Source organism: Phaethon aethereus (assembly GCF_964289735.1).
Source record: "Phaethon aethereus genome assembly, chromosome: 32".
Classification (NCBI taxonomy): Eukaryota; Metazoa; Chordata; class Aves; order Phaethontiformes; family Phaethontidae; genus Phaethon; species Phaethon aethereus.
This window is the reverse complement of record NC_138608.1, coordinates 46,423-65,015: the sequence shown is the minus strand read 5'-3', so window position 1 is coordinate 65,015 and position 18,593 is coordinate 46,423. Positions and strand designations below refer to the sequence as shown.

The window sequence follows — 18,593 nt, the reverse complement described above, 5'->3', positions numbered from 1 at the left end:
AAGGATTTACCCAGCGTGGGGAAAGCCCATGAGACACGGAGCAGTGCTCTAGCCTGTAGCCTTATCTCCCGCATCCTCCCCGTTCATGGCATCGTTAGCGCTGGTAATTAAAGCGTTACTAGTGCTGACGAAACGAGCGGCCCACTTCTAACGTAGCGGGGAGAAATACCCGTAAAGAGGTTGCTTCCTTCCTCTGGCAGTGGTCAGCACTCGAACACACAGAAATCACGGTGTGCCGAAAAGCTGGAAGAACCGACTTAATTAATAGTAAAAGATAAGAAAGCGTTAGGCAGCAGAGAAAAAAGTTAATTAATATGGAAGAGGAGGAGGTGCTGGGCAAAAATATCTTGATCTTGTGTGTGTCTGCCTCTCAGCTTAAAGCAGTGCATGAACAGCTTGCAGCCCTGTCCCAGCCACAGCAGAACAAACCAAAGAAAAAGGAGAAAGACAAGAAGGAGAAGAAGAAGGAGAAGCACAAAAAGAAGGAAGAGCTGGAAGACACCAAGAAGAGCAAAGCCAAGGAACCGCCACCCAAGAAGGCCAAGAAAAGCAACAGCAACAGCAGTACCTCCAGGTCAGCCCATCCTTCTTCCATCCTTCTGTTTTACCGCACGGCATTTACATTTTTTTTATTTCCTCTTTGCTAATTAAATAATTACGCAGGATTCTTGACGAGTAACACCATAGCTAGGGCTGGCTCGCAGCAAGCCCCTCGCCTCCGGAGGCGTTCCTTAGGGTCAAGTCCCAACCATGAGTTTAGCTTTGTTTTTCGGGGTTGATGTTTTTCCGCGTGGCTGCTGTGAACACGCCAAGCACAAGAGAGAGAGGGGGGAAAAAAACATCATGTGGAGTCGCTCTGTTGGATCCTTGAATCCTCTAATCTTCCCTCCCTCTCCCCTTTTTTTTGGAAGATGTAGATTTTAAATTAAGAGGTAAGATGCCACGAGCCGAGTCTGTACGGCTTGTCAGCTGCCAACTCAAAGGGGCAGCAGGATCTTGGTATTTAAGCCAAGGCGAAAAGGAGTTGTTTGGCTTATTTAGCTGTAATGAGATGAAATGAAAAAAGAGGGAAATAATGAGCAAGGTCTCGGAGCTTGCCTCTGTCCCCAGGCCTCACCCCGCAGCGTTTAGCGTGGTCAGACTTTGAATAAACCCCAGCAGGTACGGCAGCGGATTATTTTGGGGAAATGGACCATCTGTGACACCATGTACCTCGCCCTGTACTAATTTTGGGATGATTTTCTACCCAGACTTCATTTATTAACTGCGTTAGCCCCAAATCCACTGCAAATGGTGGGATAAATAACCTGCAAATCTGCCTCCGTCAGTTTTGAAGTGTGTGGAGCGTAGATAACCCCAAAGGTGATGTCAAGGAGTCCCCGTAGCTGTTTTTTTTCCTTCTTATCAACATACTTTTTTAAGAATGCTGGGTTTTACTTCTCCGTACGGCGCGTCAGGCTCTGAAACAGCCTAAGCTCTTGCCTTTCCTGGCGAGAAACGGGCAGCATTGATTGAGCCTCAGTCCATCGAAGTGCCGATGTAAGGAATTCCTCTCCGGAGCTGTTCCTGCTTTTCTGAATTACCTCCTCGAGCCACTCATCTCTTTGGGAGAGCGAGCGTTGGGACAGGAAGCTCAGCCTTGGGTGTCTCACAGCAGGTTTTGCTCAGTCTTGGGTGTCTTAACAGCAGGTTGAGCTCAGCCTTCTTGTCCAACAGTGGGTTAGTGGGTTGAGCTCAGTCTTGGGTGTCTAACAGGTTGAAGTCATCCTTCTTGTCTAAGAGCAAGTTGAGGTCTTGGCTTTCCTGTCCTAAGAGCAAGCTGAGCTTAGCTTTCTGCATCCCAGGCTCGTGGTTGAGCTTCAAGCTTGAGCTGTAAATGACAAAGATGCTCGTTTCCAGGACAGAAAGTAAAAATATTAAAAATGGAGTGGTCTAATGGTTACATTTAAGACGTTAGACCCTAGTGGCTGCTTTTCCGCGTTACGGTCTGTTCTATAATAACATTTTATAATTGTTCTTAAGTAGTAAGAAGGAGCCTGTGACGGTGAAGAACAGCAAGCCCCCTCCAGCCTACGAGTCTGAGGAGGAGGAGAAGTGTAAACCCATGTCCTATGAGGAGAAGAGGCAGCTGAGCCTGGACATTAATAAACTCCCTGGTGAGAAACTGGGCCGAGTTGTCCATATCATCCAGTCGAGAGAACCTTCGCTCAAAAACTCCAATCCCGATGAGATCGAGATTGACTTTGAGACGTTAAAACCATCCACCTTACGGGAGCTGGAGAGATACGTAACGTCGTGTTTGCGGAAGAAGAGGAAACCTCAAGGTACCTTTTAGCCTCAAAATCAGTTTTTTTCCTCCTTATTCCAGTGATGTTTTCCCAGGCTCGAGACAAGACGGGTAGGAAAAAAAATGGGTGCAGATATTTGTCCAGTGAAAAACAGGATTTCATTTAAGAGCTGCTCTTTCTCCAATGACACATCAACGTGTGTGTTAGATCCTGCCGCAGGGCTGGAATTCGGTGGTGCCGCTGGGAGAGCGCTGATTCCTACATCCCCTCTAAATGCGGCTATTTTCATTCCAATTAGTATCTTTACGAAGCGCTGCAAGCAGTTCGTTTCAATCTGCCGCAAGCGATTTGTTTTCTTAAAGCCCTTCATGATCTCTGACGAGCGGCAGAGCTTTGGTTTGGGGCGGGGAGCGGGGGCGAGGGTGGGAACCCAGCTCCTCTCCCTCGGCAGCCGTGGGACGCCGGCGTTCCGGATGGATGGCGGATGCAGGGGCGTTTGCTCCTGAGCTCGGTGTGATTCGGGCTGAGGGACGCCCTGCGCCTCCCACCTCCGCTTCTGGAGGTAGGAGAGGGTTTTCCCCCTTTTTTTAATACACCTGGTTTTTATTTTTAATGGCTATTTAAATATAGTTTGATAATTTTTTATATTTTTAATCTATTTTAATATATTTTAATATATTTAAAATAACTTTTATACCCTATTTTATTTTTAGTCTATTTTAAAATGCCTATTTCTATACTAAATACACGTATTTATTAATGGTCAAAGACCAGATAAACAGTTTTTTACATAAGTCACCCTCAGCGGGTGGAGGGTGGGATGTGGCAGCAAGCAGGTGGAGAAATCAGGGAATTCAAAGGGAATCTCTCGATTTCCTGTGGCCAAGGGGTAACGATTCCTTCCTGGGATAAATCCAAGTGGAAAACAAACCTGGATGAATCCTGGGAGGTTTCTTTACCCTTCCGTACCAGAGCAAAACGTTTACATTTTTTTTTTTTTCTTTAGTTTGGAGTTTTAGGGATTTAGTAAAGGGCTCCAGCGTCACCAGTGGCTTGAGCAACTCCTAAGCTGTAGTTCCCGGTTTTATTCCCATTTAAGCTATTAAAAAAAAGGCAATTTTATACTTTTCTGCTGCTTCAACCTCCAGCCACCTCCTTAGACCAGCAAGTTGATGCAGCTAAAAAAAAAAGTGAGTTTTCATCCCCGTATCACGCAGCCACGTGGGATTAAGCACCGGCTCGTGACTGGGCACAAGCAAGTTGGAGGAGAAAGCCCCCTCTGGTCTTAGGCCAGCCTAACGTGGCTGGGTAAAGCCAGACCTTTCTGCCCCAGAGGCGTTTAGGAGGGTGAAGGACAACCTCGCTTGAGCAAGCGGGCTCGTCTTGTGCGGCCGGACGTCTGCTGGGACCAGCTTAAATCCCGGCTGGCTGCCATCGGTACGTCCCCATCCTGCTTTGGAGGGTGACACGAGGGGACACCCTCACTGCGCTGTGCCCCGTAAAACGTCATCGCCCCCAAGACCTCCGAGACCCCGCTGCGTCCCAGCTAGTGCAGATCGGCGATAGAAATAAGCACAGATGCAGGATTAAAGCTCGGCTCAGCCCTTCCGCAGGAATAGCTGGACACCGCGGGTCTGGCAGAGCCCCCGGGGCGGCTGCTGGTGTCGGTAGGGGAGGAGCAGGCAGGTTTGGGAGGAGCAGCCAGCACCAGGCAGGACTCCAGGTTATTAATTAGCCTTTAACGATGTCGTACTGTTGTCTTCTTGCAGCGGAGAAAGTGGATGTAATTGCTGGTTCCTCTAAAATGAAGGGGTTCTCCTCCTCAGAGTCTGAGAGCACCAGCGAGTCCAGCTCCTCCGACAGCGAAGATTCAGAAACAGGTTAGACGCAGCTTATTTAACGACTCAGTCCTAGACCTGGTTTCTGTATAAATAAATATGTTTTCATTCCTGGCTCGGTCTTTTAATTACTTTTTTTTTTTGTCTTTGTAATGAAAAATCCAATATGCGCAGCCGCATGTTGACCCCTTTTGGGGCTCGACATGGACAACTTGGCGGTAGCGATGTTGTCTCTGGCAGTTCTTAAGCCCGACGCGATGATTTTTCCTAAGCTTTTCCTTGCTGAACTTGGATGCGAGCGCGGGAGCCGAAAAACCAGCGTGCGCCAAAGTAGCTCGTTGGTTAATGACCTAGATTTGTATTTTTAGAAAAACGCTGTATTTTTCAGTCAAAGGAGAGCTATAAAACGTTCTCAGCGGGACTGCTCATGCCACAGAGAAGGGAGAAGGATGGAGGAAAAGGGGGTTTACATGTAAAAGCCTTTTTATTTTTACGGGCAAGTCCTGAGAAAAAAGGATTTAAAGTTAAATTTAGAATTTTACATCACCAGAGCAGCGTCTGCTCTGCGTAACTCTCTGCTTCTCCCTCGCAGCACCATCCTTCGGGCTTAAATTAGGCTGTTCCTCTTAATTATTGTGCTTTCCTTGCTAGCGTTACCTCCTTGGTTTTAGGGAAGCAAAGCCTGTGTCTTCGCTTAAAGCCGGTTTTTCCTCCTAGCTGCTATCTCAGCTTGGACTCTGGAGGTTAAGCTGGGCTTATCCCAGTACTTAAGTCAATGGTAAGACTTGGGCATCTCCAGCGGGCTGGGAAATCAGGAGATGCACGTGGCAGAAAATAACCTGGATTTATTTTCATAGCTGGGTTGGGTGCGTAGGGCAAACAGCACTGAAAAAAGGAGGAGGAATCCAAAAAGTATAATAAACCCTAAAAAATAAAGCAGGATTGATCAGACTCACCTTTGAGCTGGTGCTGGCAACGCTTCCCAGTGATCCTCCGCTTTTAGGGATGTGTTTGTCTGGGATAAGTCCGGAGCTGATGTCTTTTAACATATTTTTAGTAGAATTGGGCTTTTTCTTTCTTAGAGGACGTTGAAAGGTTTTGATGGAGCATTTCAGGATGACTCTCAACGATCAGAAAATTAAATTATTTGGTGCTAAATTCTTCCCCTGCTTGATGGGGGAAAGCAAAACCAGCCATATTTATGCTCTTAAACGAGGTTTTATCCAATTTGTCTTTATTTCTGCCAAGCTCATGATCGCATCAACCAAAATAAACGGGGTTTATCCATCCCACCTTAATGTGTAGCGTTAAACTCTGCCAACACCAACTCATCCTAAATCCAGAGCCTTAATCCCGGTGTCCCATTTCCGAATGGAACCCATCCGATAAAATTTACCCTCCAAATCCGTCTGCTGCAAATCCCAAAATGACGTTTTATTTAAATTTGCTTATTTTTCCCCCAAAGCCAATGATAGGTCCTCAGATGGAGAGCGAGATCCTCGACCAGGTTGTATTTCGGGTGATGATTTATAGGGATGATCTCGGGAATCCCTCTGGGGCGCGGCGGCGGGGTTGCGAGATGTAAGGTGGGAATTTTGGGGATGTGCCGGTGCCAAACCCTTCTCGTTTCAACGAGCAGCACCAGTTAAAACCTGGACAGGCACCAAAATCATCTCCGTGCCGCTCACTCCCACAAAACCAGCCTCCAGTGGAGCCGAAAATGCTCTTTTTGAGTGTTTCTCCCCAAACGGTGGCTGGGTGGGTGCGGAGGAGCGCGGGTTGCTCTTGTGTTTGAGTTTTTAAATGCTTTTGTCGTCTTTTTTGGCTGCTTCTCCCCAAATCCGACGTCTCTCCGGTGTTTGCCAATCCCGGCTGTGAGTATTTGGGATTCATTCGGCTGACGTAGACTGACGTTATCCAGGCTGAGCTCCCGCTCCGCTGCTTGGAAAAGGCTTAACCAACGCGGCCGCGGCACGGATGCCCTCGGTCTACGCCGACCTTATCACCATCAGGGATGAATCCGACCCGTAAAGCTTTGGGTAGGAGGTTAATTAAGAGAATTAATCTCTTTTAATTCATTAATTTCCACGACTAATGGGTTTTTGCTCTCCTAAACTTTTCCTCTGCTTTCTGAGACAATACACAGTGAAAACCCTTGACCGCAGGGATTTGCCCAATATCCCGTAGGTCTTCGTGCCGGTATTTGCAACGTTACCGTTGAATCACTTTTAAGTTGTATTTTAAGATCTTTTAAGACCTTTTAAAAGACCTTTTAGGATGCCTTAAGACGTTTTAAGATGTTTTAAGACATGTTTTTGACACGGTGCGTTTACAGTGATGTTAATTTAACAAACCTGAGCAGGTCGGGGCAGTTAGTTCTGCTGTTGTAAAATAGTCATATACTTATTTTTTTCCGGAAGGGTAATCGTGTCAACGCCTGCACTGGCTTAGGCGGAGAATTAGATGTAAAATTTGCTGGTAAGCTTCAAAATTTGTTTGGCAATTTTAAATAAGATCTGGCATCTTAACTATTTATTTTCTATTAATGAAGCTTTTATTTGCCCACCGAGCTGCTCTACGGTGGGTTTGCTTTGTGCAATAGATACTTGTGGTTTTAAAATTGGTGGCGGACGTCGATAACGTGGATTTTTTTACCTCGATTTTTACTTTTTCTTGGGTTTATTGTAAAAAAAAGAGGTGGTTAATGGTAACGGGTATAAGCAAACACAGACGCGATGAGACTGCAGTTAATTGCAACTCCCATTTTATTCTCTTAGAAGTGCAGTTTTGCTGCTCAGCAGCGGCTCCCACGAGCTGCCTCTTGCCTTTTTGCGATCCAGAGCTTTTAAAAGTCTGAATTATTTTTATTTTACCTGCTTGAATCCACGCGACGTCTCCGTCCCTCTGTGTAGCTGGCGCTTAAATGTGTTATTTTAGTAAATCGGGAGCGTTTGGCCAAAAATCTGCTGAAACTCTGAAAACAAGGAGCTTCAAAGGGAGGAAAAATAATAATAATACCGGTTTTGTAGCGTAGGAGATGGGACTGAGCCTTTGCCTTGAGCTCCGAGAAACCAGAGGTGCCGATCGAGAGGGTTATTCCGGTTTAACTTGTTGTAATTAGCAATTAGTGGATGCAAATGACCCCAAGCTCCATCCTAGAAGCCTCTAGGTAGGATTTGTTGCCTGTGAAGAGCCGGATCGAGCTCTCCGAGCATCTCGGGTACTTCTCCCGGCTTCGAGCATCGGTGCTTGGGCTGGACCCGCGGTTGGTGTTTGGGCAGCTTAAACTCCGTTCTGGTTTTGGTAGGCACCAATTTTTGGGTTATTTAACGGCAAACTGGACAGTCTCTGCCTGTTCGTCCTCGGCGCTTGGCAGAGCGGGGTTATTTTATCCCCCAAATATTTTGGGAGATGCTTCCCAGGACCCTCGAAAGACCGGTTGGTGGGGGAGAAACCACGCAGCTGCCGTAATTAATAGCGACGATTGGAACTTCAGCAATTAAATCTCAGCCTCAGTCAGTTTGTGGTCACTAAGTTTGCTTTTCTTCTGAAATTTCCTGAAGGAAAATGGCGTTTATCCGTGCGCTTTATGCAGTTGCGTAAAGGAAGAGGCTTTGCAGCTTGCTTGAGGCTTCAGCGGTGCAGTTACGTTTATTAAGGATTAAAAGTCGGGGTTAGAGCTGGCTCAGCAATGCTGGAAAACCCGTTTCTGGGGTTGTGGAGCTGCTTTCGGCAAATCTTTTAAGTGCTTCTGCTAACGAGTTCCCGGTTCTGTCCTCAGCAGGAGAGGCGTTAACGTAAGGCTGGGCTAATAGTGGGCCGGGACTCCGTGGTGTCTCAGAGATCAAGAACCCTCGGGTTTAATTTGCAGGTACCCAGGTTTAATTCAGAAATACCCGAGTTTAAATCACAGGTACTTGGTTTTAAAAATACCTGAGTTTAATTCACACGCACCTGGGTTTCATTCAGAGGTACCTGGGTTTAAATTGCGGGTGCACGGGTTTAATTTGGAGGCACCCGGGTTTTATTCTAGGAACCTGGGTTTAATTCAATGATACCAGGGTTTTATTTGCGGGTACCGGCGTTTAATTCAAAGGTGCCTGCGTGTAATTAGCTGATATCCGGGTTTAATTCAAAGGTACCTGGGTTTACATCACCCGGGCTTAATCCACCGGTACCTGGATTTAGTTCAAAGGCACACGGGTTTAATTCAGAGCTACCTTAGTTTAATTTGCAGGCACACAGTTTTAGTTTAAAGTTTTAAATCACGGATACCTGGGTTTAGCTCAGAGGGAAGGGACAGAGATCTGTTAGGCTCAGTTTAGCTGCGTTTGCCCACAGCAGGGTGGCACGGCACGGGTCCGGCAGCTACAGGCAGGAACCACAGCTGTGTCGGTTAATCTTGGCTTAGGAGGAACCCAGATCACCATCAGCGAATGGTCGGCGTGCAGGCAGGGAGTCAGGCAACAGGCAGCAAGGCATCGCGTGGCTTTACGCCGCCGCAGGCAGCCCTGCCTGCAGGCAGTACCGCTGTGCCAGTAACGGTGCCGAGAGAAACCCAAATCCCTTTAGTTTTACCCTAGAAATGCTTCCCGGTGGCTTTGCTCGAGGACGGGTCTCACCAAAAAGACTCCCAAGTGCCGTACGGCATCCGGCGGTTACGCCGCACGGTCCCGGTTTGCCGATGGCGCCGCATCTTTGCCGCGGTGGAGTGGTTATGCTGGCTGCAGGTTGAGCATCCCCTCCTTGGGTGCAGTATCCTGCACCCCATCAGGCAGCTTTTGGGTCAAGTTAGACAAATTTTGGTGTGTTTAGTGGGATTTGGAGAATAACAGCTGACCCGGTCGTTCCTCCGGCAGCGCTGCGGTTGCCGGGTGTCCCCAGTTTTCGGGTATTCATGGGGTCCATGGGGCAGAGGAAGCCACCGCTCTGATCTCCAAGAACAGAATTAGTTAAAATTAATATTTTCCACTAAAAAAAAAATCCACCGCTGAATGCAGGAGGCCCCGTCATGGTTCTGCTGCCCTAAAAGCTAATCGAGATTCCTTTTTTATATCAAAAAACCTATAACCAATATTGTATCCAAAAGTTGCTTTTTGGGTTTTTTTAAACTCAAGTAGCTTTTAGTATTTATCATAATATTATCCTCAAATAAGTTTTTTATTTTCCCGGGAGACACAGGGGGAATTACGTGGGATCGTGATTTTATTGGAGTGTATAACTGCATGTTTTTAGCAAACTTGTAATTTTAGATCTATTTTTTCCTGAATACACCAGCCTGTTGGAAAATCAGGATGAATTTAACTACAAATGAACTGTTTCCATAACTGTTTTTATTTAGATTTTTTTCCCACTTAACCCTGATCTGCTACAAATACTTCACATAAATCTGTTTATTTTTATATACTCTCTGCATGCTTCGGGATTTCGCAGCCATGTAACCACCAGCTTCTTCCCCCCCCCAAAAAAAAAACCCAGAGAAAAATTGTATAGCTTTGATATCTTTATTTTTAAATAATAAAATCAATAAAGTGGTTTGCTACGGAAAATGCACTTTTTTGTATAATCATGGAATTTTAACCAATAATGCAGAAACTATGATAATAGTGAACAATATGTTGGTGTTCTGCCATTCCAGGTAAATGTGGGTGGGAGTAAAAGATGCGGATTTAGGGAAAAATAAAAACATATACACGTGGCTGCTTACACGCTGGCAGGAGCAGAGCCTCGTGCAGTAATGTAACTTCTCCGCTCTAAAAACCTCTTGAAATGACATCACGGAGATTACCTTTTTCTTTAATCTCGGTGATTTTTAGCCCCACATGAAATGGCGTTGGGCTTGGAGATGGGACGGGGCTTGTGCTCGGTGCTCTTGCTCCGCGGGGAGATGCTGATGGAGATGTTGGACCACGTGACGTCAACTGTAACCCAAGAACCGTCTTCAACGGTGAAGAAGCTTCATCCTTCCGTGGGGTTGGCATCTCTAAAGTCACCAGTGCCACCAGGTGTTTTCCCTGGGACCATCGTGGCTTCGCTGCTCATGGTCTCCGTTGACTTCGTCCTCTCAGTGAAGACATCTCTGGCCAGCGTGAAACGCCGTTGGGGTCAGAGATGGGACGGGGCTGCTTCTTGGTGCTCTTGCTCCCTGAGGAGCTGCCAAACCACACAATACCAACTGTGACCCAGCAACCATCTTCAGTGTTGAAGAAGCTTCATCCTTCAGTGGGATTAGCCAAGCTCATTGCGTCTCCAAAATGACCAATGCCACCGGGTGATCCCCTTGGGACCATTGTGGCTTTGCCACTCATGGTCTCCATTGGCTTTGTCTTCTTGGTGAAGGGTCTCTCAAAGCATCCATTCACCGGCGGATGCTTTCAGCTGCGGTTGTGGTTCATCGGGTGATTCAAATGGCACAATTCACCCATCTCGCTCCACAGTCTTCCTCAGTCCACTGTGGCGCTACTTGGCTTGTACCAAGAACGATGGCAAAGCCTGTGCCGAAAAAACTCCTTGGGAGAACCACCAGGTCGTGGCATGTCAGAGGATGGATGGAGAAGAGCAGGACCGTCTCCCCAAAGGAGCAATGCTGATGTCACAGTTGAGCCGTAGTGGCTCCTTTTCCCACCCAAAATCAGAGCAGGGATGTGCTCGGCCAAGATGCTGCCGTGTCATGTGGCTTGTTTTGGGAACCGATGCTTAATCCCTCATCCGGGCTTAGTCAGCAGCTTTTCTCCTCTCTTCCCGCCTGACACCTGCGCTCTGCACGTTTCTCCTGATTTGGGGTTTTCTTTACCATCCCGTGGGCACTTTATGCTGATTAAATAGGATGAGACCGAAATTGGAGGGGCTCTGTGTCTCCACTTCTTGTCCTTGCTGCTTCTCCAGCATCGGCAGGACGAGCGGTGATGCCCTGCAAGGTGCTTTCCCTCTTGATGAAAGAAGACATCGGGTCCTGCTCTTTCTGGAAGGTGGGTTTGCTCCTGGCATCCATCTGGAGCTGTTGATGCCTGTCAGGAGCTGTGGATGCTCATTTGGATCCATGGACGCCCACCTGGAGCCGTGAGCCACACATCCAGAGCTGCAGATGCCCATCCAGAGCTGTGGATGCCCATTTGGATCCATAGGTGCTCACCTGGAGCTGTGGATGCCCATTTGGAGCCATGGCCGCCCATCTGGAGCCATGGCCACCCGTCTGGAGCCGTGGATGCCAGCCAGGATCCATGGACACCCATCAGGAGCTGTGGATGCCCGTCTGGATCAGTGGACACGTATCTGGAGCCGTGGATGCCAACTGGGATCCGCAGATGCCCATCCAGATCCATGGACACCCATCCACATCCACGGACACCCATCCAGAGCCGTGGATGCCCATCGGGATCCAGGGACACCTATCCAGAGCTGTAGACGCCCATTTGGAGCTGTGGACATCCATCCAGATCCATGACCACCCAAGCCCGGCATCACAGTGCTCTGAGGAATCCCACCTCTCCTCTTTCCAACACCTGGGCTCCCCGGTGGCATTTTAATCCCCATCTTGCTCTTCACCGCATCTCCGGGTGCCGGCGTCCCCTGTTGACCTTCCTCTTCCCCTCTCCTGCTCTTCCATTGATCCGCAGACCCACTGGATCCAGGCTGTGACGTCAGGAATCGTCAGCCACGGGTTCAAAAAGCCTTTTCCACCTCGACACCAAATACTTTTATTTAAAACCAAACGTTTCCAGGGGGATTAATAGAGGTTGAGCGTCTCCGCAGCACCCAGCGCTGAGGTTTTCCCTTCTCTTCCTACCAGCCACTTCAAAAAAACCTACTTTTTTATCTACTTCAGCCTTAAAATCTGCAAAACGGTGCCGCTGGAACCAGTGCAGCCCATCACCAGGCGTCTGGGCACACTCCGGTGCTGATACTGGTCACCGGTGCTATAATTAAAAAAAAAACACATGAAGGAGTAAACTTAAGATACTAATTTAATTTCTGGAGGGATTTAAGGGAAAGTCCCACTGGGGATGTGCTCCCTGGGGACCGGGAGCTTTTTCCATCCCCAAAATCGTCACTGCAAGGGTTTATCCGTCGCATTTTGCCGAGCACATCCGAACGCCACTCCAAATAAAGGCAAAAATCCCACCGCCGAGGGATTTTTGGGGCTGGATAAGCGATCTCGGACAATGTATTTTTGTTAGCTTGCCGTTTCTTGGCATGGTTTGTGGAGGAAATCCTGGGAAATCGTTGCCCTGGACCCAAACTCAAGCCAGTTGTTTTCGATGACGATACTTTAAAAATATCTCTGGAGGGGAGCAGGCGTGAGAGATCATCCCGCGGGAAGCTGGCAAGCCCAAACCCTCCACCGATTTAGGAGGAAAGGGGGATGGAAAATGGCTGTTTGCGTAGCCGCGATATTTGATTCCTTATTTTTTTTATTCCTCCTGCCAAGTCTCGCGTTCCTTATCTCCCCCTTCGGAGCAAGGCGGCATTCCTGGAATAGCTGAGTCTGGTTGAACAGTGTTTTTTTCTTGGCCGTTGGGTCCTTCTCCACCGTGAAGACACCGGTGGAAGGAGACCGGGGGTCTTCGCCTCCATTTTCCTCTCCTTTTTGCCACAATTTTCTCCTCCTTTTTGCGGCAGCATGACAGTGAAAACCCCGAGCCTCTGGGCAAGAGGTCCCCGGGGAAACCCAGCTCGACCGCTACCCAAAACCCTCTCCTTTGCCGTCGTCGGTACCGAATCGGTGCCTGTTGAGTTCTTATGGGGGTGATGGGGTAGAGCGGCACCGCTTGGGTACTAACATTTGCTCTGTTCCCCTTTGTTTTTTTGGCAGAAATGGCACCAAAATTGAAGAAAAAAGGGCATTCAGGGCGAGAGCAAAAAAAGGTAGGAGACACAGCGTCCTTCTCATCTCGCTTGAGTTGGGATTGAATCCCTGGGGAGGTTTGGGAGCGCCGGGAGTGCCGGCAGGACTGTCACCAGCACGTTCAGCTGGGTTGATGCCCTCCCCTTGCTCAGCCGAAGAGGCTTTTGCTTTGCTTGGAAGCTGTCGCAGGCCAGTCCCGGTTTGGGCGTGTGGTTGGAAGGACGCCGGGAAGGCATTTCAGTGACCAGAAAGGTGTTTTGGTGACAGGGAGGGTGTTTCAGTGACTGGGAAGGTATTTCGATGACCGGGAGGGCATTTTGGATACCGAAAAGGTGTTTTGGTGACCAGGAAGGCATTTTGGGGACCAGGAGTGCGTTTCGGTGACCAAGAAGGTGTTTTGGTAATGCACCGGTGGTTTTTTCCCCTCCCTTAGCATCACCATCACCACCATCAACCGGTGCAGCAGCAACCGCCGCCGCCGCAGCCTCCGCCGCCGCAACCGCCGCAACCACAGCAGCCCCCTCCACCCCCTCCGCCGCCGCAGCCGTTACCGCCGCAGCCGTTACCGCCCCAGCAGCCCCCGCCGCCGCCCCCGCCACCTCCTGTCCCTCAACAAGCTCCTCCGCCGATGAAGTCTTCTCCTCCGCCTTTCGTCCCCGCGCAAGTCCCCGTCCTGGAGCACCCGCTGCCGGGGAATATGTTCGACACCATGACGCATTTCACCCAACCCATCATGCATCTTCCTCAGCCGGAGATGCCGCCTCATCTCCCCCAGCCGCCCGAGCACAGCACTCCTCCCCACCTCAACCAGCATGCCGTGGTGTCTCCTCCAGGTGAGCGTGGCTTCTTGGGACAAGCCCGAGACGTAGCCGTTCCTCAAGATGGGAGGAAGAGGATGGCGTTGGGTGGGTTTTTTATTCCTCCTGGAGGATGACTGGGGTGGAGGAGCAGTGGGTGGGCAAGGGGAGGGTCTCCACTCCCGCCATCCATGGTGCCACCATGTCCTTCCCTTTCTCCCCAGCTTTGCACAACGCTCTGCCTCAGCAGCCCTCGAGACCCAGCAACCGAGCCGCGGCGCTACCCCCGAAGCCTTCGCGTCCACCGGCCGTCTCGCCGGCCATCAGCCAGCAACCCATGCTTCCTCAACCGCCTCTGCCCCAACCTCCCCAGGTCCTGCTGGAGGACGAAGAACCTCCTCCGCCGCACCACAACCTGCCTCTGAGCACCAGCCAGATGCAGCTCTACCTTCAGCAGCTGCAAAAAGTGCAGCCGCAGACTCCTCTTCTCCCTTCAGTGAAGGTCCAGTCGCAACCGCAGCCACCCCTGCAGCCGCCGGCTCACCCCGCGGTGCAGCAGCTGCAGCACCAGCCGCCGCCGCGGCCCATGCACATGCAACCCATGCCCTTCCCATCCCACATTCCCCAACCCCAACCTCCGCCGCAGCAACATCCGCCCCCGCAACCGCCCCCGCCGCCCCCACCGCCGCAGCCGGCCAAACCGCAGCAGGTCATCCAGCATCACCCGTCGCCGCGGCACCATAAGCCTGATCCCTACTCGACCGGTGAGCGGGAGTCGGGGATGGCTGTTGAGTCTACGGCTTGAGCCAAGTTGCATTGCCTGATGAAGAGGGGCTCGGGGTGGTGGGACGGTTGCCACACGTCGTCCAAGCTCCGCCAGCACCCATCGGTAGACGGTGGTGGGTGTGTAGGGAGCCCCGGTTAGCCGGAGCCTGACGTGACTGCCTGGCGAGGCGTCACGCCTTTCTTCTTTCCGTCTCAAATACTCAAAAATTTGAGGATATCAAGTGTTTGAGGATCTTGAGGATCTCAAGCTTTTGAGGATCTTCAGTGTTTGAGGATCTCAAAGTTCTCAGATCTCTGAAGAACTTCAAGATCTCAAGTTTTTGAAAAACAATTTCAAATCTTTGAGGATCTCGACAATCTCAAATTTTTGAGGAAATCAAGGTCCTCAAATCTTTGAGGACCTTGATTTCAAGTTTTTGAGGAACTGTGGGATTTCAGGTCTTTGAGGAACTCGATCTCTGGTTTGAGGATCTTGAGGATCTCAAGTTTTTGAGGAACTCAAGGATATAATTTTTGAGGATTTCGAGTCTCTCAAATCTTTGGGGATCTTGAGGATCTCAAGTTTTTAAGTCTCAGCACAGCTGTGATTTCAGAGAGCTCTGGCTTTGCCTTCATCGCTGTCCTGGCTGGGTGCCCATGTTGGGTGCTCTCTGTTGAGGAGGGTCTGCTCCCAGCTCCTAGGGGGTGTCAGGGCTGTGGATGCCCCACGGGGGTTTCCCAGCTTTTTCTGGAGCATAACCTCCAATCGTGCAGGTGCTCGGCTGCCAGGCGGAGGAGAAGGGATGATTTGGGCGGAAACCTGGTGCGATGACCTCCAGCCATCCCAGAAATTGGAGGAAGCAGCTGGGATAATGTGGGCATGGGGCTCAGCCTTCAAGGTTGGCTTGGGAGATCCCAGATCTCCATGACGGCCATGGGCTTGCTGGTGCTACCACTGACGTTCCCAATGGAGAACATTTCCGGCTGGGATAGCTCCGGCAGCCTCGTGCTTTCGAGACTGGGCACCCATAAAACCTCCACGGTTCAGGGAGGTCTCACTCCTGCTTTTGCTCAGCCACGTGGTTCCTCAGGTTGTGGCCCGTTGGGTCTTTGCTTCCCAAAGTCATCCCTGCAGGCGTAGGTAGGACAAAATCCATGGATTTGAAAAGGATGGAGCCAAGTGAGGGCAGGCAGCACTTGGAGCTGCTTCTCCTGCCTGCAGAGCTGCTGCAGGCAGCTTGGACGTGATGCCTGAGATGGAGCCTGCTGGCTCGTGGAGCAAACGCATCCTGTCCCTGTGGCTCTGGGCGGGGAGAGGTGCAGGCAGGGGGAAGTGCCAGCAGGGCAGTTTCGGCGCTTGGGTGTCCCGGGGGAGCAGTTTTACAGCTTGGAATATTGATGGGCCACCAGGAGAACGTGCAGAAGGGGTCGTATTACAGGAGGATACCACAAACAAGCATCACCGAGGCAGGACAAGCCACCGCGCAACCTCGGAGCATCTTCTGCTCCCAGGTGTTTGCTCACGGCAGCACCGAATTTTGGAGGTGCCAGCTGGGAGGAGGTGGCTGGAGTCCTCTGGGGACATCCAAGGGCCACCACGCTTCAGCTGCGAAGAGGGATTGTCCCGTGGGGCGATGGCGTGCGCCGACCGGCTTTTTCGGGTGATGTTTGGCGTGCCGGTGGTGACGACGGTTAACTGATTGCTGCCAAACTGTTCCCAGGTCACTTGAGGGAAGCCCCTTCCCCTCTCATGATGCATTCCCCACAGATGCCGCAGTTCCAGGGTTTGGTCCACCAGTCGCCACCTCAACAAACTATCCAGCCAAAAAAACAGGTAAAAAGGAAAGCAGAGCACCCAACCGCGGGGGTCCCGGCCAACGGGGACCATCGTCTTCCCACCACCGGCTTGGGAGCAAGCGCCGAAAGCCCAGGGGCCGTTGGCCAGCGGTTTGCATCGGGAATTTTGGGATGGAGGGGGGGATGAGGGAAGGGCATCACCGAACATTTCTTGACCCTTTTATTTCCGTGGCAGGAGATGAGAGCCGCCTCCGTCGTCCAGTCCCAACCCATGGTGGTGAAGGAGGAGAAGATGCATTCGCCCGTCATCCGTAACGAGACCTTCAGTCCCCCGTTGCGGCAAGATCCGCCAAAACACCCGGAGAGCATCAAACCGCCTGCGCACATCCCGCAGCGTGAGTCCGGGGTCACGCTGGTTTCTCTCTCCACCCTGTTCAGTGGCGGAGACGCCATCACCCCCGATGTTGGTGGCTGAGACCCCCATCACCGCCCAGTTTCTGTGATGGAGACCACATCACTCCCCATTTTGGTGGCAGAGACCACATCACCCCTCATTTTTTTAGGGACGGAGATGAAACCCATGGAGGGGGGACGACCCGTCATCAGACCCCCAGAGCAAAACCCCCCGCCGCCAGGAGTGCAGGAGAAAGATCGGCAGAAACAGGAGCCGAAAACACCCGTTGCCCCCAAAAAGGTAACCTACTTGGGCAAAAATGGGGAAAAAAACCTGCCAAAATTCAGAATTGAACCTTCCAAAATTAAGCAGGACCATGTCAGTCACCTGACTGCTGATGTACGGCCAAGGTTTGGTGGTTTTCACCTCCAAATTTCCCATTTGGAGGTGGAAAGTGCCTGCTGGAGGTTGGAGAGGTGGAGATGGGACCCCACCAAGCTGAGGGACAGGATGCCAATCCAGAGGGACCTGGGGAAGCTCCAGAAGTAGGTCTCTGTGAACCTCGTGAGGTTCTACAAGGCCAAGTGTAAAGTCCTGCACCTGGGTCAGTACCAGTACCAACTGGGGGATGAAGAGATGGAGAACCAGCCCCGTGGAGAAGGACTTGAGGGTGTTGGGGGATGAAGAGATGGAGAACCAGCCCCATGGAGAAGGACTTGAGGGTGTTGGTGGGTGACAAGCTGGACATGAGCTGGCAACGTGTGCTTGCAGCCCAGAAGCCAACCGTGTCCTGGGCTGCATCAGAAGTGTGGCCAGCAGAGCGAGGGAGGCGATTCTCCTCCTCTACTCCTCTCTGGTGAGACCCCAACTTGAATTTTACGTCCAGCTCTGGGGTCCTCAGAACAAGAAATGGAGCTGTTGGAGCGGGTCTAGAGGAGGCTGTGAAGATGATCCAAGAGCTGGAGCACCTCTCCTGTGAGGACAGGCTGAGAGAGTTGGGGTTCTTCTGTCTGGAGAAGGCTCAGGGAGACCTTCTTATAGCTTTTCCATCTATAAAGGGGGCTTATAAGAAAGATGGACAAAGACTTTTGACCAAGACCTGTAGGACAAGAGGCAACGGGTTTAAACTGGAAGAGGGTAGGATTAGACTGGACCCAAGGAAGAAATTTTTCACAATGAGGCTGGTGAAACCCTGGCCCAGGTTGCCCAGAGAGGTGGGAGATGCCCCATCCTTGGAACCATCCCAGGTCAGGTTGGACGGGGCTCTGAGCAGCCTGGGCTGGTTGAGGATGTCCGTGCTCATGGTGGGGGGGTTGGAGTAGATGGCCTTTAACATCCCCTTCCCACCCAAACCATTCCGTGATTCTTGGTCTGCATGGATAACGTCAGGTGCCGGAGGAGCCGGTCCCACTCCCGGCATTCCTGGGAAGGCACCGGAGCTTGGTTCTGGGGGAAGAAGATGCTGCCTGATGTGGGTCCCCCACCTCCTCTGGCCGCCTCCGGCCCCAGGGAACCAAAAGGGGTTTCCAAGGATGATGCGGTGATGGGGAACGGCTTTTCGGCTGCAGCGGGATGGGCGTTTGCCGGATCAGCCTCCCCTCCCCGGCTCCGCTCTTCCTAACCCGCCCCTCCCTCTCTTTGTAGGACCTGAAAATCAAGAACATGGGTTCCTGGGCAAGCTTGGTCCAGAAACATCCCACCACTCCGTCCTCCACAGCGAAGTCCTCCAGCGACAGCTTCGAGCAGTTCAAGAGGGCGGCGCGGGAGAAGGAGGAGCGGGAGAAGGCGCTGAAGGCTCAAGCGGAGCAGGTGGAAAGGGAGAAGGAGCGGCTGAGGCGGGAGCAGGAGAGGATGAGGTAAGACCACCAT

At 51.1% G+C, this 18,593-nt stretch overlaps 1 protein-coding gene across 1 annotated transcript in view; it reads left to right on the top strand.

Moving 5' to 3' along the window:
- BRD4 (bromodomain containing 4) overlaps window positions 1-18,593 on the top strand; it is a gene marked incomplete at its 5' end in the record, with an annotated part of 44,277 nt that overhangs the window by 21,350 nt on the left and 4,334 nt on the right. Inside the window, 10 exons of the mRNA XM_082012204.1 lie at window positions 375-574; window positions 2,026-2,324; window positions 4,058-4,168; window positions 12,939-12,991; window positions 13,405-13,804; window positions 13,993-14,532; window positions 16,255-16,367; window positions 16,566-16,725; window positions 16,894-17,024; window positions 18,369-18,580. Of these exons, the coding sequence (XP_081868330.1) occupies window positions 375-574; window positions 2,026-2,324; window positions 4,058-4,168; window positions 12,939-12,991; window positions 13,405-13,804; window positions 13,993-14,532; window positions 16,255-16,367; window positions 16,566-16,725; window positions 16,894-17,024; window positions 18,369-18,580 (2,219 nt within the window). The remainder of the gene's footprint in view (window positions 1-374; window positions 575-2,025; window positions 2,325-4,057; window positions 4,169-12,938; window positions 12,992-13,404; window positions 13,805-13,992; window positions 14,533-16,254; window positions 16,368-16,565; window positions 16,726-16,893; window positions 17,025-18,368; window positions 18,581-18,593) is intronic.